This window comes from Talpa europaea, assembly GCF_964194135.1.
Source record: "Talpa europaea genome assembly, chromosome: 10".
NCBI classification, from domain to species: Eukaryota; Metazoa; Chordata; class Mammalia; order Eulipotyphla; family Talpidae; genus Talpa; species Talpa europaea.
The window spans coordinates 63543518-63570000 of record NC_140077.1 but is presented as its reverse complement, the minus strand read 5'-3'; the positions used below and the strand labels follow the sequence as shown (position 1 = coordinate 63570000).

The 26483-nt window shown below is 40.8% G+C and overlaps 1 protein-coding gene across 1 annotated transcript in view; it reads left to right on the top strand.

The window, feature by feature from the left end:
• The window catches only part of CABIN1 (calcineurin binding protein 1), a gene marked incomplete at its 5' end in the record, with an annotated part of 178576 nt that overhangs the window by 29100 nt on the left and 122993 nt on the right, over positions 1–26483 (top strand). The window contains 5 exons of the mRNA XM_084244486.1: positions 1162–1318; positions 5877–5992; positions 7241–7402; positions 8219–8425; positions 8634–8779. Of these exons, the coding sequence (XP_084100612.1) occupies positions 1162–1318; positions 5877–5992; positions 7241–7402; positions 8219–8425; positions 8634–8779 (788 nt within the window). The remainder of the gene's footprint in view (positions 1–1161; positions 1319–5876; positions 5993–7240; positions 7403–8218; positions 8426–8633; positions 8780–26483) is intronic.

Here is a 26483-nt window from a genome sequence, read left to right as displayed (position 1 = left end):
TCAAACCTTCCTGGATCTGGTTGGGCTGGGACTTCAAGATGGTGTAGCACTTGGCATCACAAGGTTTCTTTCAGACCATCTGTCCTAGGGGAAAGGAAACAGGCGCAGAGTAGAAAGCCTTGATCTGTGTGCAGCTAGCCAGAGGCAAAGCTGGGGTTGGAACCCAGGCCTTCATTCTCCTTGCCAGGGCTCTCCACTACCCCACATAGTCCTGACACTGGCAGCTGAGGGGTCATTGCTCAGGCAGATCTTATGGCAGGGAACTTTCCTTGGAGCCACATTTAGCTCTCCCCTGACAACTCCCATTCATGCTCTCATCAAGTCCCACCAAATCTCTGTTCTTAACATCCCATCCTTTGTTTCTCCCCCTTGTCTTCACTGTTCTGTTTAGCCTAGGCCACTGCTGTCTCTTTTTTGAACTGTGGCAACATGCTCTCTGTAGTCTCCCTGACCCTCTACCCTTCCAGTTCAGCCATCTTTTCAAAATAGAAATACCAGTGTGCTCCTCCTTCACTTTAGCCCTTCTCGTTGCTTCTTGCCCAAGGTGCATTGCTTTACCTGGCCTACCTCTTGACCCATAACTTCTGCTGCCTTGGGCTACTTCTGGGTCCTCTGCCTATATGTCTGTCTTCTCTGTCAACTCTCTGCCCTCTCTTGAGTATTGAATACACCATAGCCATTTCCTAGAGATCTCTCAAGAACTTAACTCTGTCTGTTTCACCTTCCTCTAACCCTGCTTTATTTTCTTTGCAGCAGCCATACTGATCTTTAACTCTTACGTGGCTTGAATCTGGCTCTCTTCCCTCAGGACTGTCAATTTCCCTGTGCCCTCTTTACCCTTTTAACTCTCATATCGGACCCAGGGCACAGCACATAGTTGGTGCTGAGGGCATCAGAAATGCATGTGGCATGCTGGGAGAATGGTCAGAGCTGGCTCATGATGGTCAAATCTAGCTCATTTGATACCTGGGTAATTTGGTGGGTGGGCATGGTTGGAATCTGATGATACGCTGAGATGCTGCTACATCTGTGGTCCTTCAAGAGGTGGGAATGTGCATAGAGCATGACCTTGGCTCCCATCCCTGGCCTGCCATGAGGACTCATTTGGAAGGTAGAGGGAAGAGCTGTCCTGTTGTAATGTCCCCTGTGTCCTTACCCCAGGTCATTGACTGCAGTATGGCTGTGCAGGAGGAGCCCAAGGAGCCCCATGTCTCCTCAGTGCTGCCCTGGATCATCTTGCACCGGATCATCTGGCAAGAAGAAGATACCTTCCATTCTCTGTGCCACCAGCAGCAGCTGCAGAACCCAGCAGATGAAGGTTAGTGGGAAGGGGCCCTGGGGTGTGGACCCACTGTCCTCGCTTATTGCTTCTGCCCCAGAACACCCCGGCCCTGTCCAGGAACCATGAGTAGGTTTGGGGGTTCAGTCAAAAAGCTTTATTATGGCTCTCAGAAAGAGACAGAAGCACCCTCAGGATGCTCACTGTGCAGTGGGTTAGGGTGTATGAAATGTTCATATCTGGTAGAGGTGGCAGTGTGAGAGAGAATGACACCATGGTGCATGCTTACTAGGAGTTCTTACACTGTTCCAAAAGTTCTCATACCTGCTAACTCCTTTAGTCCCCATAACAACCCCTTGAAGGCTGCCCTGTACTAGCTCTTATGCTTACCCACTGTACTTCAAAGTCCCTGCTGGGTGTGAGCCAGTGGAGAAGGGATGTGGGCAGGTAGAATGAGGTTGGGTTGTAAATTCCAGCTATCATTTCTTGATCATGTGACTGTGGGTAGCTCAAATAGTCTCTTAGCTTCTATATCCCATATATGCTGGGAATTACGGCACCTGTCTCAGAGAGTAGCTCTGAGTACAAAGTGAAATAATGAAGCTATCAGCTGCTGTGGCAGATCAGTGCTGTACTGATGGTGGGAGGAGACAGACTAAAATCCCACCAGTGCCAAGCCAACGTGAGAGGAATGTCTCATGGAACTTGCCTCATATGGGATTGGGTTGGGCTGAGGTCTGCAGAGGCAGAGGAGGACACTGGGGAGATGGAGCAGCATGAGTAGGGACGCATAAGAATGGGGTAGTGTGAGTCAGATATGGGAAAGGCCAGACTAAGAAAGCTTTTATACCTTATTTTGCTCCTCGTCTTCATAATACTGATGAGTTGTGCCCTGCCTTATGGAACCATACCCATTGCTGAAACCTTGGGGTGGCTCTGTGGTATTTCTCCCTTGCAGATCATACTCTTACATATTTCTTCTGTCAGATTAATTTTTTGGATGAATTTCTAGGGTGAATATTTTCAGAGCGCTTGACAAATAGTATCTCTCTATTTTCCAAAAGGGTTTTAGTAATTAATGGGCCTCCCCGGTCGCTCAACAGGTTGAGCGCAGCGCTGTGAAGCTGTCGCAGCCTCTGCAACATGGGTTCAATTCCCAGCCGGCCAAGGAGCAACCCACATGGCAAGCAGACCTCTCCTGTCTCACCCGCTGTTCCCCTCAGCAGTGTTTTTCGTTAGTCTACCTGTTCTGCTCCTGCTCTGTCTCTGGTGAATCCTCTCACCCTCACGCACATCTGGCCTGCACCCTGGTTCTTGTATTAATAAATAAATCTTTTTAGAAAAAAGTGTATTAGTAGGTAACAAAAAAACAAACAAGGTTACGAATAATAAATGTTTATTATTCTTATAAAAACAATACAGAGAGTCCTGGATTAACAGTCTTGTTTCTCCCCAGATTGTTTATGCAAAGATGTGAAAGAACTAACAGCTGGGGGCTGCTTGCTGTTTATATTCCTCTCACTGGGCAACAAGTCTACCTTCAAAAGAGATCTCAATAGAGAGAATAAAACCTAGGTTCTCTAACAAGGATCACAGTTATCCCTGGACAAGCAATCTCCCATTTACCTCTGCAGAAACGGGTTATATAAAAGTGGATTGAGAGCAACACCTATTTTAAATTATACCTTTGGTCTTATATTTAGTGTGACATATAGTATCCCAGAAATTTCATTCATGATATATTAGGACATTTACATAGTCTGCAGGAACTGCTCTAGCTGATCATGAGCAGGATAGAAAGAAATGACACAGCTAGCATGTCAACCTATTATAGCCTCCCCTCCCCTATCCCATGTGGGAGAAAAAAGGAAAGATGAACTCAGTCTGGACAAAAATTTGCACCAAGGCATGGAGGCAGGGGCCCCTGAATATGATTTGGACAAAAAATAATTTATTAAAAAATGTTGAGTTGAACTTTTTTCCATATTGCAAGATGGTAGGTGAATAAGCTGAGAGACTACTAAAGAGGAGAAACCTGAAGCCAGGAAGGCTGATGCTAGTGGTGAGGTTAAGAAGGGTAATTCCAAGGTCAGAAATGCCTAAGAAGGGGAAGCCCACTGCAGCCAAAACCCTGCCCTAATCAGAGGCATTGATACCCCCATCTGCTATGTATTCCATAAAGTCCTCCTTTAAGAGAAAATATTCCACAGTTAAATCTCCAATTGAAAGGGAAAAAAAGGAGAAGGTTCTTGTTACTGTCACAAGGCAAGAATGGCCACCCAAAAGGTTAAACTTGGCAAAATGCCTGAATACTCATCTATGGAAGATGTGGTTTGGAGGCTGTTGAGCCACAGTAAAAAATCCTCAGTCAGCATGCGAGAATACTGAGAACTAACCTCACTCCTGGGGCCATTCTGATTATCCTCATTGGCCGCTGTACAGGCAGGAGGGTGATTCCTGAAGCAGCTGCTTGTGACTTCTGAAAATGCAATTTATCTTCATGGATATCTTTCAGATATCTCCATAGCAGCACTCAGGGAAGTTGAGGTGATAACTCTAAGTCTGCACACTTCTCAAGGAAAGAAAGTATGATGTAAGACATCTATCCAAGTTGTTGTAATTATGATGGTTACAGACACAGGGATCCTAGCTTACAGGGATGAGTGCTTCTTAAAAACACTCCTAAAGGATGAAGTCAGTAAACCAACATGAGTCAGAAAGAAATTCTGCCGGAATGGAAAAGTCACGGGAAAGAATTTTTGATAAGTACCAAATTTGTTTAAAATTGGAATTAAGAGAAAGCAACTGTGCTAATTATAGTTGTAGAACAGAAGATGTTATAAACCTTGAAGAACTATAAATAATATGCACAATCAAATTGGGAGATGGGATGAAAGAGTTATAAAGCCATCCCTGACCTCTTCTAATAGAGTCACTTGGTGCTATTGAAAATGAAAACCAGGGCCTCCCTGGTGGCGCAGGCTATTGAGCACAGCACTCTGAAGCTGTCTGCAGCCTCTGCAGTGCCAGTTCGATCCCGGCCGGGCGGGGGAGATACCCACATGGTGCAGCAGACCTCTCCTGTCTTGCCTGCTGCTCCCCTCAGTAGTGTATTTCAGTCTGTCTGCCTGTTCTGTTCCTCGCTCTGTCTCTTGTGAATCCTCTCACCCTCCCACACATCTGGCCTGTACCCCAGTTATTGTATGCATGAATAAATAAATCTTTAAAAAAATTAAAAAAAAATGAAAACCAATTTTAAAGACCCATAAAAATTGCAATGACTTGAACTTTTAAGATTTTCTGACTTTATTTTTAAGAACCTGTGTCTTTCATACCTTTTTGGCTGGGACTGTCCAGTAGTGAAAAGTATGAAACAAGTTTTCATGGACGTATCCCTAGTCTACTGAGTGATATCCCTCTGGCGTTTTCTGTCCTAATGTATTCTATCCTAGTCATTAAAAATATTAGTTACAGCCTATGCTAGGTGTGTTTGTGCAGATTCCTAAATTAGGTATGGTGCCCTTCCCTTCCTCCCTAGTCCTGAGTCACTGTCTCCTTTTGTTTTTTTTTTTTTAATTAATTTATTTCTTTATATATATTTTACATCACTGTTCATTTTTTTACATTATATGCTTTCACCCCTCAGGTGTAGTCCCCGTACAATTCCCACCACCAATTCACCTCCTATGACTAATGTTCTGTTTTCTTTAAACTAAAACTCTTGCTTTGATCTGAAATTCCTGCCCTGAGTGCTGGGCACTGATACCATCAGAAATAAACCAATCAGGCCAGAGTATACAAAGGTCAAGATAACTGAGAAGCTTATAACAAACTCTGGAAGTGAACATGACGAATACCAAGAACATCATCTATAATGGACTCTTATGATAAACTGATTCAACTCTGATGGGCTGTTTGCTTATGACTGTTTTTGTTTAATTCATTATAAAAAAGGCCAACTTGAGGTGAGATGGCAGAATGGTCTCTCTGTTCTCTCAAATCAAAGACCATGAGAGAATGGTCTCTTCAGGGAGCTATGCCCTCTGTTCTTTCAGGTCAATGGGCAGTGATCTGAAAAATAAAAGTGCTTATAAAATAAAAGTTACAAGTCCACTAATGGGTTATGTGACCCAGAATTTCAAAAACAAAGGAATCTTTAAGGAACCTGGTAATACTTCTAGTGGCGAACATTTAACTGAAATTTTATTGGTACTTCTTTTTTCTTCTGAAATATTCAAATAGGCCTATATGAATTTTAAAGAAATAGTACATGTAGTAAGGGTTTGATTATTATAAATTATTTCTCTTTCAAAATGTTTCATATATGCACAGAAAATTGCTTCCAGTGATGTTCACCATAGGTCAACATTGGTTTTCTGAGGGTTGGTATTTGGTGAATGAAACATTCCTTCTTTATGTTTTCTTGTATGATTTAAATTGTTTTTAGTAAGTATGTGCTACTTTAGTATACCTAGTCAAAGCATTCCTTATTTAAAAAAAACGGCTACCTCAGTTACGACAGAAAGGCCCACCTAGGAGAGGTGAAGCCCCACATTTTTCTCTGCTAATTTTGTCCCTTGGTCTGATCTTTCCTTAGTGATGGCTGAGACGCCCATGCTCCCCTCATCCCTCATGCTGCTCAATACAGCCCACGAGTACTTGGGCAGGAGGTCGTGGTGCTGCAATTCAGATGGAGCTCTACTGCGATTCTATGTAAGCTCTTCCTATCTGTATAGGGCTGATGGGCATGATGGGTTGCTGCTCTAGGGCTTACTTCACCCCTCTTGCTCCTTAGATTGAACTCCACTGTGCTTCTTTGGGCTCATTATGTGTAGGTAACTACTTAAAGTTGTCAGAAAGACTTAACTTGCTTACCTTGTGCACCTAAGCCTCAGTGGTGTCTGGACTTGACCTTGAACTGCAGAGATGGTGGATATAGAGCTACTTGTCATTACCGAGTCCTATTATAGGTGCCCAGTACTTTTGGAAGCAACAACTATATTCACCAATACCTTCTCTTGAGTCCTATTTGTCAAGCACTACTCATCTTACCAGGTAGTAGTTAATCAACGCCTATTGCATTCATCCAGTCAGAAAATATTTAGTGAGCACAAATTGGTTGTCTCTTAATTGCTAACTGTGTTTATTGGAGATAAACAGCATTATTCTTGTCACCAAACCTCACTACTCAGTGTGAGGCGAAGCAGCATACACAGGTTACAGAGAATAGGAGGGGTACACAATCCAGCCTGTAGTACCTATTAATAAACATTTTAGTAAAACATAGCCACACCCATTAATTTACATTAAGATTTGCCAACCTCTATTCTATATCTTTTTTTATAGTGAGCATACCTATTCTACATCTGCAGCTCTATCACCTAGCATGCCATGTAGTTTATACTTTAGGTTTGTTGTGTCTCTTTTGCATTGACATGTAACTTCACGAAGGTAGGAATTTTTGTTAGTTTTGTTCATTACTGGATCCAAGTATCTAGTACAACAACTAATATTGTATGAGAGTCCCTCAGCTATAATGGCATTTACCATCTTACATTTTAACTGTTTAGCTAACTGCACCTCCATGAGAATTGAGCTTCTTAAAAGCAAAGGACTATATTGCACCATGTCTAGGGTAAAGGGGTACTCAAAAAATACTTGGGCAGCAAATGAATGGCTAAGTAAATGAGCGACGAAGTTTCCAGAGGGCATATAGTAAATATCTCCTAACAATTGGTATAATTGACTAGATACACTGCATGGAAAGCAACTTGCAAGCTTGTTGGGGGCTACTGCCAGAGCTGGGCCCAGAATAGTGCCAGTGAAGGTGACAGGCCCCTTCCAAGAAACAGGCCGAGCAGGCACAGCCACCCCAGATTAACAGAAGTAATAGATCAATTACCTCCCTGGACCTGCTTTGAACCAGGTCTCTCCTCCAGGATATCTTCTTGTCCACTGTAGGTACGAGTTCTCCAGAAGGAGCTTGCTGTGTCTACCTCTGAAGACACACACCCCTACAAGGAGGAGCTGGAGACAGCCTTAGAGCAATGCTTCTACTGCCTGTACAGCTTCCCCAGCAAGAAGAGCAAGGCCAGGTACCTGGAGGAGCACTCAGCCCAGCAGGTGAGTGTGTTATAACAGATCCAGTGGACCCCTTTAACCCATAAGAGTGGCGCACAGGGAAGCAGAGACTCAGTGCTTGTGAAGTATGTCAGATTTGCCAATATGCAGCTCCACAGTCCCAGGTTGTCCAATGAAAGGAAAAGGCTTTTCCTTGCAAAAACTAACATCATCATTGTTGACTAATCATTCAAATATGCAGTATGGCAATTTTCAATTTTTTTTCCAATTTGTATAATACAAATAATTCCTTAAAGTTTTTTCTTTTTTTGTTGATGTTGTTTGGTTTTCAGAGCACTATTGGGTATATTATCTCATGCCTCCTCGGTGCTATCAATTATTTTCTGATCCTATGGATTCCATTCCTGAATGTAAGCTCTTTTGGTCAGGTCCCTTGCTGGAGCGCCTACACAGAGTGGGAACCTACTCTGGCCCAGAGTAAGCACTTGATCAGTCTTTGTCAACCAGATGATCACTGGAGTGCTGAGGCATGGAGAGGTCAGTGGCCTGCGCCACATCCCTACTTGTAATTGAACCTACCCTCTCGCTCAGCCACATGAACTAAAAGTCCACCTCTCATTTTTCTAATATTTGTTTTTATTAAGACCAGGCTTATACCAGTTTACTTTTCTGCTTCTTGGACACCTGGGTTTGGAAGATTATAATGGGTATGGAGAATTTTCAGAAACTTGTTTTAGGCTCTTTAATATATTGTGACCTTATCTTCATCAAAATAGTGTTTCCATGAAAGTAAATATATTTTTCCCTTTGTGCTTTTAGCCTGACTGTGCTATGATTTGTCTTCTGTATTTTTTCAAGGTGGACCTTATATGGGAGGATGCTTTGTTTATGTTTGAATATTTTAAGCCCAAGACTCTTCCTGAATTTGACAGTTATAAGACAAGCACTGTGTCTGCTGACTTGGCTAACCTCCTGAAGAGAATTGCCACCATTGTGCCCCGCACAGAAAGACCAGCCCTGAGCCTAGACAAAGTTTCTGCCTACATTGAGGGGACCTCGGCTGAGGTAGGAGCTGAAGGAGGTGGGGGTGTATCCTATCACCTTCTCCGCTAGCACTGCTGTTTATGTGCCCTGGCTTCTTTCTTTGCTTTGCAGCAGAAATCATGGCTGTGAAAACTGAGTGTCCTATACTGATGGGCATGGTCCTGAGTTTGCAGCATTACTGATCAAGCCTGAGTTTCTCCTGTTCCCTTCTTGCCTTTTCCTCCATCAGGTGCCTTGCCTCCCAGAAGGGGCTGACCCCTCTCCTCCTGTGGTGAATGAGCTGTATTATCTCCTGGCTGATTACCATTTCAAAAACAAGGAGCAGTCTAAGGCCATCAAGTTCTACATGCATGACATCTGCATCTGCCCAAATAGGTCAGTGATTGGACCCAGGTGTGGCCAGACTGGCTACAGGGAGGACTGGGATGACTCTAGCTCAGCATACTCGTAACTGCGCTAGTTTTGGGCCTGCCCATGGCAAAGAAATCAGTGAGAAAGAAATGAGAAAGTGGTTTAGCATCTGCAGTTGTTAAGAAAGGCAGTTTCTTCATAAAAAGAACAAAAGTGAAAGCTTTCTTTTTTTGAAGACCCCTGGGATAGGTACTGGGGTCAAAGAAGACAGGAAGTATCCACAGGGGTCCAGGCCTGCAGGAGTCTAAGAATGATTCTTCTTGTTTTCCCAGTTTATTTGGTTATTTGTATTCTGCAAATGAGTGAGACCAACAAGTAACTCTCTTCTGCTTTCTGACTTATTTCACTTAGCATAATCACCTCAAGATCCATCCATTTTGTCTTAATAGGCACTATTTCATCTTTTTAAACAGCTGAGTAGTAGTAGTAGTCTATCGAATACTACATATTCTTTGCTCCTTTGCTCCTTTTGTTAAAGATTAGTTTTGCTCCTTTTGTCAAAGATTAGTTGTCCACTGTCTGTGGCTCTGTTTCTGGTTTTTCTGTTCAATTCCATTGGTCTGTATGTCTGCTTTTATTCCAGTATCGTACTGTTTTAATTACTATGGCTTTTTAATTAGTATAATCTGAAGTCTAGGAGTGTGATACCTCCATTCTCCTTTTTAGTCAGGAGAGCTTTGGCTACTCAAGGTTGTTTTTTGGTGTGTGTGGCTACATATGAATTTCATCAATATTTGCTCTACTTCTTTGAAGAATATCATTGAGATTTTTGTCAGGATTGCGTTGATTCTATAAATCGCTTTCAGTAGACTGGCCATTTTAGTAATGTTAATTCTCCCAATCCTTGAGCAGGGGATGTCTTTCCATTTCTTTGTATCTTATTCTATTTCTTTTAACAAAGTTTGTAATTTTCTTTAAATAGCTCACTCACCTCCTTTGTCAGCTTTTTTTTTTTAAGATTTATTTATTTAGGAATACAAGAATTGGGGTACAGGCCAGAGGTGTGGGGGGTGAGAGGATTCACCAGAGACGGAGTGGGGAACGGAACAGGCAGACTGACTGAAATACACTGCTGAGGGGAGCAGTGGGTGAGTCAGGAGAGGTCTGCTACGCCATGTGGGCTGTTCCCTGGCCGACCAGGGATCAAACTCATGCTGCAGAGGCTGCGGATTGCTTCATAGTGTGGTGCTTAACCCCTTGCGCCACCAGGGAGGCCCTCCTTTGTTAGGTTTATTCCCAGGTATTTAATATTTTTTGTGTCAACTGTAAATGGGATGGTTTTCTTCAGTTCTTCTTCAGATAGATTGCATATGGGAATGCTACTGATTGTTGTGTGTTGATTTTGTATCTTGCTTCTTTACTAAACTGGTTTATTATTTTAACTAGTTTTTTTTTTTTTAAAGATTTATTTATTTATGCATATAAGAGCTAGAGCCCAGGCCAGACATGCAGGAGGTGAGAGGATTCACCAGAGACAGAGTGGGGAACAGAACAGGCAGACCAACTGAAATACACTGCTGAGGGGAGCAGCGGGCGAGACAGGAGAGGTCTCTTTGCCATGTGGGTTGCTCCCAGCCGGCTGGGGATTGAACTTGTGCTGCAGAGTCTGCAGATTGCTTTATAGTGCGGTACTTAACCCCTTGCTCCACCAGGGAGGCCCTATTTTAGTTAGTTTTTCTGGGAAGTTTTTAGATGATCTCTATGATTATCATATCATCTGCAAATAGTGATAGTTTTTTTTTTAATTTTATTTTTATATTCCCCATACAATTGCAACCCCCTTATTTTGAACCCAGTCCCTCCTTCCCCCCGCCCCTATAGTGTGTCTCTGGTTCATAGTTGTTTGTTGATTTTGATTTTTTCTTTCTTATAGTTATTCTTTGTCCTGGTCCCTTATTTAGGTTTTCTAGATTCCTGCTATGAGTGAGAGCATCCGGTATTTTTTTTTTAAATTTTATTTTTATATTCCCCATACAATTGCAACCCCCTTATTTTGACCCCAATCTCTCCTTTCCCCGCCCCCCCACCCAGTCCCCATAGTGTGTCTCTGGTTCATAGTTGTTTGTTGATTTTGATTTTTTTCTTTCTTACATTTATTCTTTGTCCTGGTCCCTTATTTAGGTTTTCTAGATTCCTGCTATGAGTGAGACCATCCAGTGTTTTTCGTTTTCTTTCTGGCTTATTTCACTGAGCATGACCCCTTCCAGCTCCATCACGTTGCTGCAAATTGCATGTGTTTATCTTTTTTGAATGCTGAGTAATATTCCATGGTGTATATGTACCACATCTTCTTGATCCAGCCATCTATTTTTGGGCATTTGGGTTGTTTCCAAAACTTAGCTATTGCAAATAGCGCTGCTATAAACATAGGGGTGCATGTGCTCTTTGAAATTCATGTTTCTGTGTCCTTTGAGTAAATCCCTAGGAGTGGAATTGCTGGATCATATGGAAGCTCTATCTTTAGTAGGTTGAGAAATCTCCACACAGCTTTCCATAGTGGTTGGACCAGTTTGCACTCCCACCAGCAGTGCAGGAGAGTTCCTTTTTCTCCACATCCTCGCCAACATTTGTTGTTGCTAGTTTTTTTAATATGTGCCATTCTCACTGGTGTAAGATGGTATCTCATGGTAGTTTTGATTTGCATTTCCCTGATTACAAGTGATGTTGAACATTTTTTCATATGCCTGTTGGCCATTTGCCTTTCCTCTTTGGAGAAGTTTCTTTTTAGCTCTTCTGCCCATTTTTTGACTGAATTATTTTCTTTGTTTTTGTTGAGTCTCATCAGCTCTTTGTAGATTTTTGTGATCAGTCCTTTATCATTAGTGTTATGTACAAAATTTTCTCCCAGTTGGTGGGGTCTCTCTTTGTTTTGGTTATTGTCTCTTTTGCTGTGCAGAAGCTCTTTAATTTAATGTACTCCCAGCTGTTTATCTTTGCCTTCACTATTACTGCTTTGGGTGATGTTTCTGTAAAGGTGTCTTTGAGGTGCATGTCATGTAGTGTTTCGCCTATATTTCCTTCTATATATTTTATGGTTTCAGGTCTTATGTCTAGTTCTTTAATCTATTTTGAGTTGGTTTTTGTGCATGGGGTGAGGTAGTAGTCAAGTTTCATTCTTTTGCATGTAGCGACCCAGTTTTCCCAGCACCATTTATTGAACAAACTTTCTTTGCTCCAATCATATTCTTTGCTCTTTTGGCAAAGATTAGTTGACCATAAATCTGTGGGTTTATTTCTGGGTTTTCTGTTCAGTTCCATTGGTCTGTGTGTCTGTTCTTGTTCCAATACCATGCAGTTTTTGATTATTATGGCTTTGTAGTTTAGTTTGAAGTCTGGGAGAGTGATGCCTCCATTCCCGTCTTTTTTTTTTCAGGAGGGTTTTGGCTATTCAGGGTTTTTGGTGGCTCCATTTGAATTTCTTCAATATTTTTTCTATTTCTTTGAAGAATGACATTGAAATTTTAATTGGAATAGCATTGATTCTGTAGATTGCTTTTGGTAGGATGGCCATTTTGATAATGTTAATTCTTCCAATCCATGAGCGGGAATGTCTTTCCATTTCTTTGTGTCTCCTTCTATTTCTTTTAACAGTGTTTCATAGTTTTCTTTGTATAGGTCCTTTACTTCTTTTGTTAGGTTTATTCCCAGGTATTTGATTTTTTTTTTGTTTCTATAATAAAAAGAATGGTTTTCTTGATTTCTTCTTCTTCAGATTGATTGTTTGTGTATAGGAAGGCTACTGATTTTTGTGCGTTGATTTTGTATCCTGCCGCTTTACTAAACTGATTGATTAGTTTAATTAGTTTTTCGTGTAGTTTTTGGAGTTCTCTATGTATAGTATCATATCATCTGCAAATAGTGATAGTTTGACTTCTTCCTTGCCTATTTGGATTCCTTGTATGTTTTTCTCTTGTCTCATTGCTCTGCCAGGACTTCCAGTATTATGTTGAAAAGCAGTGGTGAGAGTGGACATCCTTGTCTTGTTCCAGATCTTAATGGGAATGCTTTCAGCTTTTCACCATTGAGAATGATATTGGCTGTTGGCTTGTCATATATGGCCTTTATGATGTTGAGGTATGTTCCTTGTATCCCGAGAATTTCAAGGGCCTTTATCATAAATGGGTGTTGTGGGCCTCCCCGGTGGCACAGCGGTTGAGTGCTGGGTTGTGAAGCTGCCCACGGCCTCTGCGCTGCCGGTTCAATCCCCGCTGCTCCCCGGCCACCGGAGGAGGGTCCCACATGGCGCGCAGACCTCTCCTGCTGCCCGCTGCTCCCCTCAGCAGTGTACTTCGGTCCTTCTGCCTGCTCTGCTCCCCGCTCTGGCTCTGGTGAATTCTCTCACCCTCCCGCACTTCTGACTGTACCCAATGCATGTATAAACAAAACAAACAAACAAACAAATAAATAAAAACATGCCTCTATAAAAAAAAATTTCAAAAAATGGGTGTTGTACTTTGTCAAATGCTTTCTCAGCATCTATGGATATTATCGTATGGTTTTTATATTTCTTTTTGTTGATGTGTTGGATTACGTTGATTGATTTTCGGATGTTGAACCATCTTTGTGTTCCTGGAATAAATCCTACTTGGTCGTGGTGAATTATCTTATGGATGCATTGTTGGATTCTGTTGGCAAGGATTTTGTTGAGGATTTTTGCATCAGTGTTCATTAGGGAGATTGCCTGTAATTTTCTTTTTTTGTGCTGTCTTTGTTGGGTTTTGGTATTATTGTAATGTTGGATTCGTAGAACGTGTTTGGTAGTATTCCTTCTTTTCAATTTTTTGAAAGAGTTTGTGTAGGATAGGCACTAATTCACTGCTGAACGTTTGGTAGAATTCATTTGTGAAGCCGTCTGGGCCTGGACTTTTGTTTTTGGGGAGCACTTTGATTACTGCTTCAATTTCGCTGCTTGTAATCGGTCTGTGTAGTTGTTCTATATCTTCTTTGTCCAGCTTCGGATGATTATATCGTTCTAGGAATTTGTCCATCTCTTCTAGGTTGTTGAATTTGTTGCATATAAGTGTTCACAGTAATCTCTGATAATTCTTTTGATTTCTACTGAGTCTGTTGTGATTTCTCCTCTTTCATTTATAATCCTATTTATAGGTGTTTTCTCCTGTTTTTTCTTTGTGAGCCTTGCTAGAGGTTTGTCTGTTTTGTTTATTTTTTCAAAGAACCAACTTTTGGTTTCATTGATCTTTGGGATTTTTTTTTTTTAATTTCTAATTCATTTATATCTGCTTTGATTTTTATTATTTCCTTTCTTCTACTGGTTTAGGTTTTTTTGTTGTTGTTGTTCTTTTTCTAGTTCTTTGAGATGTGAGATTCGGTTGTTTCTTTGAATTCTTTCTTGTTTGTTGATGTGAGCCTGTATTGCTATACATTTTCCTCTTATTACTGCTTTTGCTGCATCCCATACATTCTGGATGTATCATCTGCAAATAGTGATAGTTTGACTTCTTCCTTGCCTATTTGGTTTCCTTGTATTCCTTGTATTCCTTGCCTATTTGGATTCCTTGGATTCTCTTGTCTTATTGCTCTGGCTAGGACTTCCAGTATTACGTTGAAAAGCAGTGGTGAGAGTGGACTTCCTTGTCTTGTTCCAGATCTTAATGGGAATGCTTTCAGCTTTCTGGAAAGTGGTGTCCACCTTGTCGTTCAGCTCAAAGTATTTTTTAATTTCCTCTTTGATCTCCTCATTAGTCCAGTGGTCTTCCAGTAGTGTGGATTTCAATCTCCATGAAGTGGGAGGGTTCCTTGTTTTCTTTTCATGATTTATTTCTAGCTTGATACCTTTATGATTGGAGAAGATAGTTGGAATGATTTTGATCATTTGTTGATGTTTGTCTTGCGGCCCGGTATGTGATTGATTCTGGAGAATGATCCATGTGCACTTGAGAAAAATGTGTACTTGGATTTTTTTGGGTGCAGTGTCCTATAGATGTCTGTTAAGTCCATGAGTTCTATGTCTTTATTTAGGGCTCTAGTGTCTTTGTTTATTTTTTGTCACTTTGATGTGTCCATTGGTGAGAGTGGGGTGTTGAAATCTCCCACTATATATGTATTTTCTTTAATGTCTGTTTTCAGAGCTGATAATAATTGTCTAATCTATTTTGGTGCCCCTTCATTTGGTGAGTATATATTGATGAGTGTTATATCTTCCTGATGTATTGTTCCCTTGATCATAATGTAGTGTCCATCTATGTCTCTTTTTACTTTTTTTTATTTTGAAGTCTATTTCATCTGATATAAGTATGGCTGTTCCTGCCTTCTTTTTTGGTCCATTTGCTTGTAGGATTGTTTTCCAACCTTTTACTTTCAATCTGTGTTTATCTTTTCTGGTTAAATGTGTTTCCTGGTGACATTTTGTTTGTCTTTTTTGTGATTTTATTCCTTGCTTTATTCTGTTCTTGTTCATTCCTCTGTTGGTTTTGACTTTAGGACTTCTTGTAGATTTTTTTGGAGTGGGGGTTTAGTTGTAATGAATTTCTGGAGTTTCTGTTTGTCTGGGAAGGTCCATATTTTTTTTTTGTAGAGGAAGGAGAGCTTTGCCGGGTAAAGTATTATTGGTTGGCATTTGCTGTCTTGAAGTTTGCTAAATATGTTACTGCATTCTCTTCTTGCCTGTAATGTTTCTTCAGAGAAGTCAGAAGTTAACCTGATTGGTTTCCCTTATAAGTTATCTGTTTCTTCTCCCTTGCCCGTTTCATTTTTTTTTCCTTGTCTTGGACTCTTGCAAGCTTTACTATTAGGTATGTAGCTGTAGTTTTCTTTTCATTATGGTAATTGGGGGTTCTTCTTGCTTCTTGTATGTCTATATTCATCTCATTTTTCATGCTTGGGAAGTTTTCTTCAGTTATCTCCTTGAATAATTTCTCAGTTCCTTCATCTCTCTCCTCACCTTCTGGAATGCCTATAACTCTTACATTTCCTCTCTTCATGGAGTCTGATAGTTGTCTTAAGAGTCTCCTCATACTGCTTCATTGGCACTTCTCTCTCCTTTTTTCTTCTGGCTCTTTTTATTTTTGTTTCTTCGATAGTACTGATCCATTCTTCCATTTCATCGATTCTGTTTTCATTGCTTTTCCCAGAGTTCTTTACCTCCTCTAGTAATCTTTTTATCTCCTACATTTCTTTTCTTTCCTTTCTTAAGGTCTCAATTTCATTCTTCAGTTCAGTGATTATTTGTCTCAAATCATTTTTTTCCTTTTCGTTTTCTTTCTGCTTTTTAATCAGGATGATTATTACTTTTCTATCTGATAGGCCGAGAAGTTCTTCCATGTCAGTGTTGAGCTCTGGCGACTGTATTTCTTTTTGTGGTGTCTCCTCCTGCAGTCTTGCTTGGTTATTTATATTTTTCCTTCTCCCTATTTTTGCTTTCTAATTAGTTCTGTGTGTTGGGATGTTGTGTCTCTGGTGTTGGCGGGCATCTCTTTGGAGTGCTCCTTTAGGGGTGTCAGAAACTGTTTATGAGACTGAGACTAGCACTGGTAGGCCAAAACTCCACCAGGTGTTGATGCTGTGTTGCTGGGCTCTGTCTCTCCCTCTGTATTTGCTCAGTTCCAACAGGGAATCAGCTAGTTGGTGATTTAGTTCTGGTCACGATGTGGCACCAGAGACCTGTACTTGCTGATCTGTGCTTTTTCTCAGTGGTTCTCTGAGTAGTGGAGGGGGGGTAGGAGGGGAGCACCTCAACACAGGGGCTCTTATTCAAGCCGGGTGCTGTGTCTGCCCGTGTTCACCCAGCGTTGTGCCCGCAGCTGTATGGATCCCACGCCCTGAATTCTGCACTCTAGGTTCAGTTCGAGGGCTGTCAGATCCAAAACGCTGGCTGTCACCCTATGCAGTGCCCGCTGCTATGGCGCATCCCATGCCCCTGATCCTGTGCCTAGCTCTCAATTCCAGGATGGGGTCTTGCTCCACGCCTAATTTTCCCCCTTACCTCCATTTGCATGGCCCACCCTCAGGCCTCACCCAAAAATGCCTGAGGGTGTTTTTGGGATCCCTGGTTTCCAACTATAGGGTGTTGGCGATTTTTTTCTGGTCACTAGGTGGCACCAGAGATCTTTCCTAGTGTCCTTTGGGTACTGATTTTTTTACCCCGTGGGTCGGGGGAACAGAGCGGGAGTGACGTGGAGAGCCTCAACGGCGTGGGGGTGCTGTGTCTGCCCTGTGCCCCACCATCGTGGGGATCCCATGCCCCGAATTTCGTGCCCTGGGTCTCAGTTCCAAAGCCCTCAGGTCCAGGATGCGGGCTGTACCCCAGTTAAGTGTCCGCAGAAATGGCACCTTTTGCACCCCGCTCCCCTGTCAGGGCGCCTGGTTTCTGATTACTCAGTGAGGGACATTCACCTCAATGAGGGCTCCCACGCATCTCCCCGCAAGCCTAGGTCCCACACGTGGGGACCTGCACAGCCGTGATCAGCGTATGCTTTTCAAGCACCTGCTTTTCAGCACAAGCTTACCGGTTGGCCTTGGAGTATTTGTAGGTCTCCTGGGAGTCTTTGTCCACGGCTATTCCTGCAGGGTTCTCCACACTTCCAGTTCACAGTGTGTGGTGGATGAAATAGTTCCTTTCCACTCACAGTCCCCCTTGATGGGTAGTTTGTTCTTGTTGGTTAGTTTTTTTTTTTTTTCCTCCTTTCTGTTGGTCGGAGAGTGCCGACTTTGTGGGTGGTGGAGGGTCATATAGTGATAGTTTTGCTTCTTCTTTCCCTATTTGGATTCCTTGTATGTCTTTTTTTTCCTTTTTCTTTTTTTTTAGATATATTTATTTATACTAGAACTGGGGTACAGGCCAGAGGCATGGGAGGGTGAGAGGATTCACCAGAGACAGAGCAGGGAACATGTTGATCAGGCAGACTGACTGAAATACACTGCTGAGGGGAGCAACGGGTGAGACAGGAGAGGTCTGCCGCACCATGTGGGTATCTCCCTGGCGGCCTGGAATCTAACCCATGCTGCAGAGGCTGCGGACAGCCTCACAGCGCTGCGCCACTGTTATAGGGCAGCCCCGATACAAAACGGGTTGCCTGACTGTGGGTCCTCACCCGTGCGCTTAAAAGGACTTATCAATACTCTACTGCAGGCACACGCGAAAGGTTAATAAAAGGTTTATTTACAAGGGAAGGGCAAATGAGGAAATGTACAACTCAGGGAGAAAAGTGGGAGACAAAGTTTTAAATGTGTCCTACCCGATCCACCGATCAGGAATCCCAAATGGCACTCTGAGAGCTGGCCACAAGCCAGGAGCCTTGAAGCCAGGAGGCGAGCGAGAGAGCGAGCCCCCCAAGGCCCACGTGTTTGGTTTTTATACCAAACCTGGCTGCTTAACTCCACCCTCAGGTCCCAGCCACCTTCCCTTTGGTGGTGACGGGATTTGTCTTTCCCAGTGTCTTGATGGCTTTGGTCTGTGGGTGGAGTCCACAAAGCCTGCATGGAATTAGCTCAGGACATCCTTTCCCCCTAACACCACCGGGGGGGCCCCCATCATTGTTCATTTTTAAACAATATTTGCTTCCCATCCCCCTCAAATGTAGTCCCTATAGAATTCCCTCCACCAATACACCCGTGCACCATTACCACAGTCCCCTGTGCTCCTCCTTCCCTGCCTCTGATCCCTCTACCACTTCCTCCCCTGCAGGATGTCTCTGATTTATAATTGTCTGTTTTTGTTTGTTGTGTTTGTACTGTTACTATTTTTTTACACTGATGTCTTATTTGGTTCCCCTATATTTCTCCTATCATTGAAACCATCCAATATTTTTCTTTTTCCTTCTGACTTATTTCACTGAACATAATTTTCTTCTTGCTCCATCTATGTTGCTGCGAATGGCATGAGTTCGTCTTTTTTGATTGCTGAATAGTATTCCATTGTGAATATATACCACATCTCCTTGATCCAGTCATCTATTTTTGGGCATTTGGGTCATTTCCAGGTTTTACCTATTATAAATAGTGCTACAATAAGCATAGGGGTACAGATGTTCTTTTGAATCAGTATTTGTGTGTCCTTTGTGTAGATCCCTAGTAGTGGAATTGCTGGGTCATATGGTAGCTCCATTTTCGGTAGACTGAGGAACCTCCAGACAACTTTCCATAGTGGCTGGACCAGTTTGTACTCCCACCACCAATGTGGGAGTGTTTCTTTTTTACCACATCCTCACCAATATTTGTTTTTGATATGTGCCATTCTTACTAAAGTAAAGTGGTATCTCAGTGTGGTTTTGATTTGCATTTCCCTGATGATAAGGGATGTTGAACATTTTTTGATATGCCTGTTGGCCATTTGCATTTCCTTTTTGGAGAAAAAGTCTTTAAAGACTCATCACCCAAAGCAAAGAGTCAAGGAAAAGATAAACACCTGGGATTACATCAAACTGCAAAGCTTCTGTACAGCAAAAGAGACATTAACCAAAACAAAGAGACACCCCAAAACAAAGAGACACCCTGCTGATTGGGAAAAAATTTTTGCACATACAGCTGATAAGGGACTTATCACAAAGATATACAAAGAACTCACATGACTCAACAAAAACAAAGTGAATGATTCAGTCAAGGAATGGGCAGAAGCATTTTGTTTTGATTTGAAATGGAATTGTTTTCTTAATTTCTCTTTTTCCTAATTCATACATAAAGAATTCGGAAATTCTTTGTATTTTTGTATTCTGCCACTTTACTATATTCATTTATTATTTCTAGTAGTTCCTTGGTAGAGTTTTTTGTATTTTCCATGTACACTATCATGTCATCTTGGAATAGTGATAGATTTTACTTCTTTTTTGATTTGGAGTCTTTTTAATGCCTTTTTCTTGATAGGTTGCTCAGGCTAGGGCTTCCAACAGAATGTTGAACAGTACTGTTACAATGGACATGTTTGTCTTGTTCCTGATGTTAGGGGAAATGCTTTCAATTTTTTCCCATTGAGTATAACTTTGGCTGTGGGTTTGTCATTATATGATTCATTAAATTGAGATATGTTTCTTTTATTCCTATTTTACTGAGTTTAAAATCATAAATGGTGTTACATCTTATCAAATGATTTTTCAAAAGCTTTTGAGGTGATCATGTGATTTTTATCTTTTTGTTTATATGGTGAATGACATTGATTTACTTAAGTTGAACCAGCCTTGCATCTTTGGAATAAAACCCACTTGATTATGGTGAATGATTCCATTAATATATTGCTGGATTCAATTTGCCAAGATTTTGTTGAGGATTTTTGCATCTGTTTTCATCATCAATACTGGTCTGTTGTTTTCTTTTTTGTGCTGTTCTTGTTTGGTTTTGGGATCAAAGCAATGTTGGCCTCATGAAATGTGTTTGTGAACATTTCCCTTACTTCAGTTTTTTTGAACAGTTTGAGAAGGATGGGTATTAGATTTTCTCTTACAGTTTGATAGAAATCACTTGTGAAGTGATCTGGTTCTGGGCTTTTGATCTTATGGAGAACAACTGATTCTTTGTTCAATTTCTGTTTTTGTGATAGATTTGTTCAAGCTGTTTATTTGGCCTTTTCTTTTAATTTGTCCCGCTTGCATATAGATGTTCATTGTAGTCTTTTTTTACTCCTTTGTGTTTCTGTGGAATTTGTTGTAATTTAGTCTATTTCATTTCTGATTTTTTTATTTGGGTTTTCTCTCTGCTTTCTTAGTGAGCCTAGCTGAGGGTTTACCAGCTTTGTTTTATCCTTTCAAAGAACCAGCTCTTGTTTTTATTGAAATTTTTATATCTTCTTTTTTTTATTTAAATATTTTATTTTATATAATTCTTACATCTTTTGGGCCTCCCTGGTGGCGCAGTGGTTGAGCACTGGGTTGCAAAGCTGCCAGCAGCCTCTGCAGTGCTGGTTCAATCCCCGGCCACTGGGTGAGGGTCCCACATGGCACGCAGACCTCTCCTGCCGCCCGCTGCTCCCCTCAGCAGTGTATTTCGTCAGTCTGCCTGCTCTGCTCTGCTCTCCCCTCTGGCTCTGGTGAATTCTCTCACCCTCCCATGCTTCGGACTGTACCCAGTGCTTATATAAATTAAAAAAAAAAAAAACACACAAAACAAATAAAATAATTCTTACATCTTTTTACATCTTTGCACAATGTATGCATTTTCATTTTGGTTATATTCCCCATACAATTGCATCCCCCCCCCCTTATTTTGACTTTAGTCCTTCCTTTCCTCACCCTTCCCTCTCCCCCCCCACCCCCCATAGTGTGTCTCAGGTTTATAGTTGCTTGTTGATTTTGATTTTTACTTTGTATTGATTAGTCTTTTTCCTGGTCTCTTATTTAGGTATTCTAAATTTCTGCTATGAATGAACCATCTGGTATTTTTCTTTTTCTTTCTGACTTATTTCACTGAGCATGATCCCTTCTACTCCATCCATGTTGCTGCAAACTGCATGTGTTTATCTTTTTTGATTGCTGAGTAATATTCCATTGTGTATATGTACCACATCTTGATCCAGTCATCTATTTTTGGGCATTTGGGTTGCTTCCATAGCTTAGCTATTGTAAATAGTGCTGCTATAAACATAGGGGTGCAGGTGCCCTTTGGAATTACTGTTTCTGTGTCGTTTGGGTAAATACCTAGGAGTGGAATTGCTGGATCATATGGAAGCTCTATGTTTAGTAGTTCAAGAAATGTCCACACAGCTCTCCATAGTTGTTGGACCAGTTTGCACTCCCACCAGCAGTGCAGGAGAGTTCCTTTTTCTCCACAACCTTGCCAACATTTGTTGTTGCTAGTTTTTTTAATTTGTGCCATTCTCACTGGTGTGAGATGGTATCTCATTGTAGTTTTGATTTGCATTTCCCTGATTACAAGTGATGTTGAACATTTTCTCATATGCCTGTTGGCCATTTGCCTTTCCTCTTTGGAGAAGTTTCTTTTAAGCTCTTCTGCCCATTTTTTGACTAGATTATTTTCTTTGTTTTTGTTGAGTCTCATCAGCTCTTTGTAGATTTTTGTGATCAGTCCTTTATCGTTAGTGTTGTGTGCAAAAATTTTCTCCCAGTAGGTGGGGTTTCTTTTTGTTTTGGTTATTGTCTTTTTACTGTGCAGAAGCTTTTTAATTTGATGTAGTCCAGCTGTTTATCTTTGCCTTCACTATCACTGTTTTGGGTGATGTGTCTGTAAAGATGTCTTTGAGGTGCATGTCATGTAGTGTTTTGCCTATATTTCCTTCTCTGTATTTTATGGTTTCAGATCTTATGTCTAGTTCTTTAATCCATTTTGAGTTGTTTTTTGTGCATGGTGTGAGGTAGTAGTCAAGCTTCATTCTTTTGCAGGTAGCGACCCAGTTTTCCCAGCACCATTTATTGAACAAACTTTCTTTGCTCCAAAGGATATTCTTTGCTCCTTTGTCAAAGATTAGTTGACCATAAATCTGTGGGTTTATTTCTAGATTTTCTTTTCGGTTCCATTGGTCTGTTTGTCTGTTCTTGTTCCAATACCAAGCAGTTTTGCTGATTATGGCTTTGTAGTATAGTTTGAAGTCTGGGAGTGTGATGCCTCCATTCCCTTCTTTTTTTTTTTTCAACAGAGCTTTGGCTATTTGGGGTTTTTGGTGATTCCATATGAATTTCATCAATAATTGTTCTATTTCTTTGAAGAATGTCATTGAAATTTTTATTGGAATAGCATTGAATCTGTAAATTGCTTTTGGTAGGATGGCCATTTTAATAATGTTAATTCTTCCAATCCATGAGCAGAGGATGTCTTTTCATTTCTTTGTGTCTTTTAATAGTGTTTTACTGTTTTCTTTGTATAGGTCCTTTACCTCTTTTGTTAGATTTATTCCCAAGTATTTGACTTTTTTTTGTTTCGATAATAAAAGGGATGGTTTTTGATTTCTTCTTCTTCAGATTTATTGTTTGACTTATTTATTGTTTCTTCTTCTTCAGATTTATTGTTTGACTTTTGCGTGTTTATTTTGTATCCTGCCACTTTACTGAACTGATTGATTAGTTGAATTAGTTTTTCTGTGGAGTTTTTGTGGTTCTCTATGTATATTATCATATCATCTGCAAATAGTGATAGTTTGACTTCTTCTTTTCCTATTTGGATTCCTTGGATGTCTTTCTCTTGTCTTATTGCCCTGGCTAGGACTTCCAGTATTATATAGAAAAGCAGTGGTGAGAGTGGACATCCTTGTCTTGTTCCAGAGCTTAATGGAAATGCTTTCAGCTTTTCACCATTGAGAATGATACAGGCTGTTGGTTTGTTGTTTATGGCCTTTATGATGTTGAGGTATGTTCCTTGTATCCCAAGAATTTCTAGGGCTTTTATCATGAATGGGTGTTGCACTTTGTCGAAAGCTTTTCAGCATCTATTGATATTATCATATCGTTTTTATATTTCTTTTTGTTGATGTGTTGGATAACGTTGATTGATTTTCTGATGTTGAACCATCCTTGTGTCCCTGGAATGAATCCTACTTGGTCGTGGTGAATTATCTTATGGATACATTGTTGGATTCTGATAGCTAAAATTTTATTGGGGATTTTTGCATAAGTGTTCATTGGCGAGATTGGCCTGTAGTTTTCTTTTTTTGTGTTGTCCTTGTTCGATTTTGGTATTAGTGTAATGTTGGTTTCATAGAACGTGTTTGGTATTATCCCTTCCTTCTCAATTTTTTGGAAGAGTTTGTGAAGGATAGGCACTAATTTGTTTCTGAATGTTTGGTAGAATTCATTTGTAAATCCATCAGGTCCTGGGCTTTTGTTTTTGGGAAGGCTTTTGATTACCATTTCAATTTTGCTGCTTGTAATTGGTCTGTTTAGGTGTTCTATTTCTTCTTTATCTAGCTTTGGGTGATTGTAGAGCTGTAGGAATTTGTCTATCTTCTAGATTGTTAAACTTGTTTCCATATAACTGTTCATAGTAGTTTCTGATTATTGTTTTGATTTCTGCTGTGTCCGTTGTGATTTCTTTCATTTGTGATCCTGTTTATTTGTGCTTTCTCCCTTTTTTCCTTTGTGAGCCTGGCTAGGGGTTTGTCTATTTATTTTTTTGAAGAACCAGTTTTTGTTTCATTGATCTTTTGGATTGTTTTTTTCAGTTTTTGATTTCATATTTCTGCTTTGATTTTTATTATTTCTTTTCTTCTACTGGTTTTGGGTTTTTTTGTTGTTGTTGTTGTTCTTTTTCTAGCTCTTTGAGTTGTGAGATTAGGTTGTATCTTTGAGTTCTTTCTTCTTTCTTGATGTGAGCCTCTATTGCTATATATTTTCCTCTTATTACTGCTTTTGCTGCATCCCATACATTTAGGAAATTGTTGTCCTCCTTGTCATTCAACTCAAAGTATTTTTTAATTTCTTCTTTGATCTCCTCATTAGTCCAGTGGTCTTCTAGTAGTGTGGGTTTCAATGTCCATGAGGTAGGAGAGTTCCTTGCCTTCTTTTTATGGTTTATTTCTAGTTTGATACCTTCATAGTCAGAGAAGATGGTTGGTATGATTTCAGTCTTTGTGTATCTGTTGATGTTTGTCTTGTGTCCCAGTATGTGATGGATCCTGGAGAATGATCTGTGTGCGCTTGAGAAAAATGTGTACTCAGATTTTTTTGAGTTTAGTGTTCTGTAGATGTCTGTTAAGCCCATGAGCTCTATCCTTATTTAGAGCTTTGTGTCCTTACTTATTTTTTGTCTCACTGATCTATCCATTGTTGATAGTGGTGTGTGGAAGTCGTCTACTACATATGTGTTTTCTCTGATGTCTGTTTTCAGAGATGATAATAGTTGTCTGATATATTCTGGTGCTCCTTCATTTGGTGAGTATATGTTAATGAGTGTTATTTCTTCTTGAAGTATGTCCCCGTGATCATAATGTAGTGACCGTTGGGGTCTCTCTTACTTTTTTGAGTTTGAAATCTGTTTTATCTGATATAAGTATAGCAGTTCCTGCCTTCCTTTTTTGATCCATTTGCTTGTAGGATTGTTTTCCATCCTTTAACTTTGAGTCTATTGTTATCTTTTGCAGTTAAATATGTTTCCTGGAGACAGCAAAAGGTTGGGTTTTGTTTCTTAATCCAGCCTGGGACTCTGTGTCTTTTTATAGAAGAGTTTAGTCCATTTACATTTAGAGTTTATATTGATATGTTAGCGTCTGTATTTGCCATTTTGTTTGTCTCTCCTCTGGTTTTATTTATTCTTTTTTGTTTGTTTGTTTTTGTTTTTTGGCCTTGTTTTGTTTTAATCATCCCTCTGTTGGTTCTGGCTTTAGGACTCCTTGTAGTATTTTTTGGAGTGGGGGTTTGGTCGTAATGAAATTCCAGAGTTTCTGTTTGTCTGAGAAGGTCCTTATTCTTTCTTCATAGAGGAAGGGAAGCTCTGCAGGATAGAGTATTCTTTGTTGGCATTTGTTGTCTTGGAGTCTGTTGACTATGTCCCTCCACTCTCTCCTTGCCTGTAGTGTTTCTTCGGAGAAGTCTAATGTTGGTCTGATTGGTTTTCCTTTGTATGTTATCTGTTTCTTCCCTCTTGTCAGCTTCATTATTTTTTCCTTGTCATGGATTCTTGGGAGCTTTATTATTATGTGTCTTGCTGGATTTTTCCTTTCATTATGGAAGTTTGGTGTTCTTCTTGCTTCTTACATGTCTATTTTCAGCTCCTTCTTCAAATTTGGGAAGTTCTCTTCAATTATTTCCTTGAATATTTTCTCTGTTCCTAGTTCTCTCTCCTCTCTTTCTGGGATTCCTATAAGTCTTATATTTCCTTTCCTCATGGAGTCAGATAGTTCCCGAAGTCTTTCTTCATTCTTTTTCATTCATACTTCTCTTTCCTTTTCTGTTTTGGTTCTTTTTATTTCTGTGCTTCGAGAGTGCTTATTCGTTCTTCTATTTCCTCTATTCTGCTATCACTGCTTTTTCCCAGCATTCTTTAGCTCTTCCGTTAATCCTTTGATATCCTGCATTTCTTTCATTTCCCTCTTTAGGGACTCAATTTCATTCTTCTGAGCATTGTTTTCCTTAATGACTTCAGTCAGTTTTTTTCATCAAGGCTATTTTAAATTCTTTTTCTTAAAGGCTCAGAATTTCTTCCAAGTCACTGTCGTTTCAATCTGGTGGGTGGTTTTCTTTTTATAGTGTGTCTTTTTCCTGAGGAGTTGCTAGGTTGCATGTAGTTTTTCTTCTCCTTGCTGCTTGTTTTCTGATTTGCCCTATGCGTTGGGACACTGTGTTGTTGGTACTAGCCGGCATCTTTCTTGTGCTCTTTCTCGGATTTCGGAAACTGGCGGTCCAATCGAGTCCAATGCTGTTATGCCAGGAGTCCACTGAGGCAGTGGTACTTTGAGTATGTTAATGGTCGCTGTCACAGAATATCTCCTCCTTCTGTGTTTGTTTAATTCCAAAGGTGTGTCTTGAAGTGGGGTGGCTGGACTGCACTCTGGGCTCCAAGTCACTGGATCCCCCTCTGGGCTCCTACTCCCTGCCACGCAGGACCTGGCAGGACCTGGCCAGCTCACCTCTGGCTATGCAGGGAGGCTTCTCTGGGTTTCAAGAAGTCTTTATTGTAGGAAGATCCCTATTCTAAAACGGCGAGTTGGAGGCGCACTTTCTTGTGCGCGCGTGGTCTGCCCCGGCCTTGGATGCCTGCTCCCTCTCTGGGCTCAGACTGCTGGCCAGGTGGGGCCTGGCATGGGGGTGCTTCCCAGCTCACCTCTGGCTGCGCGGGG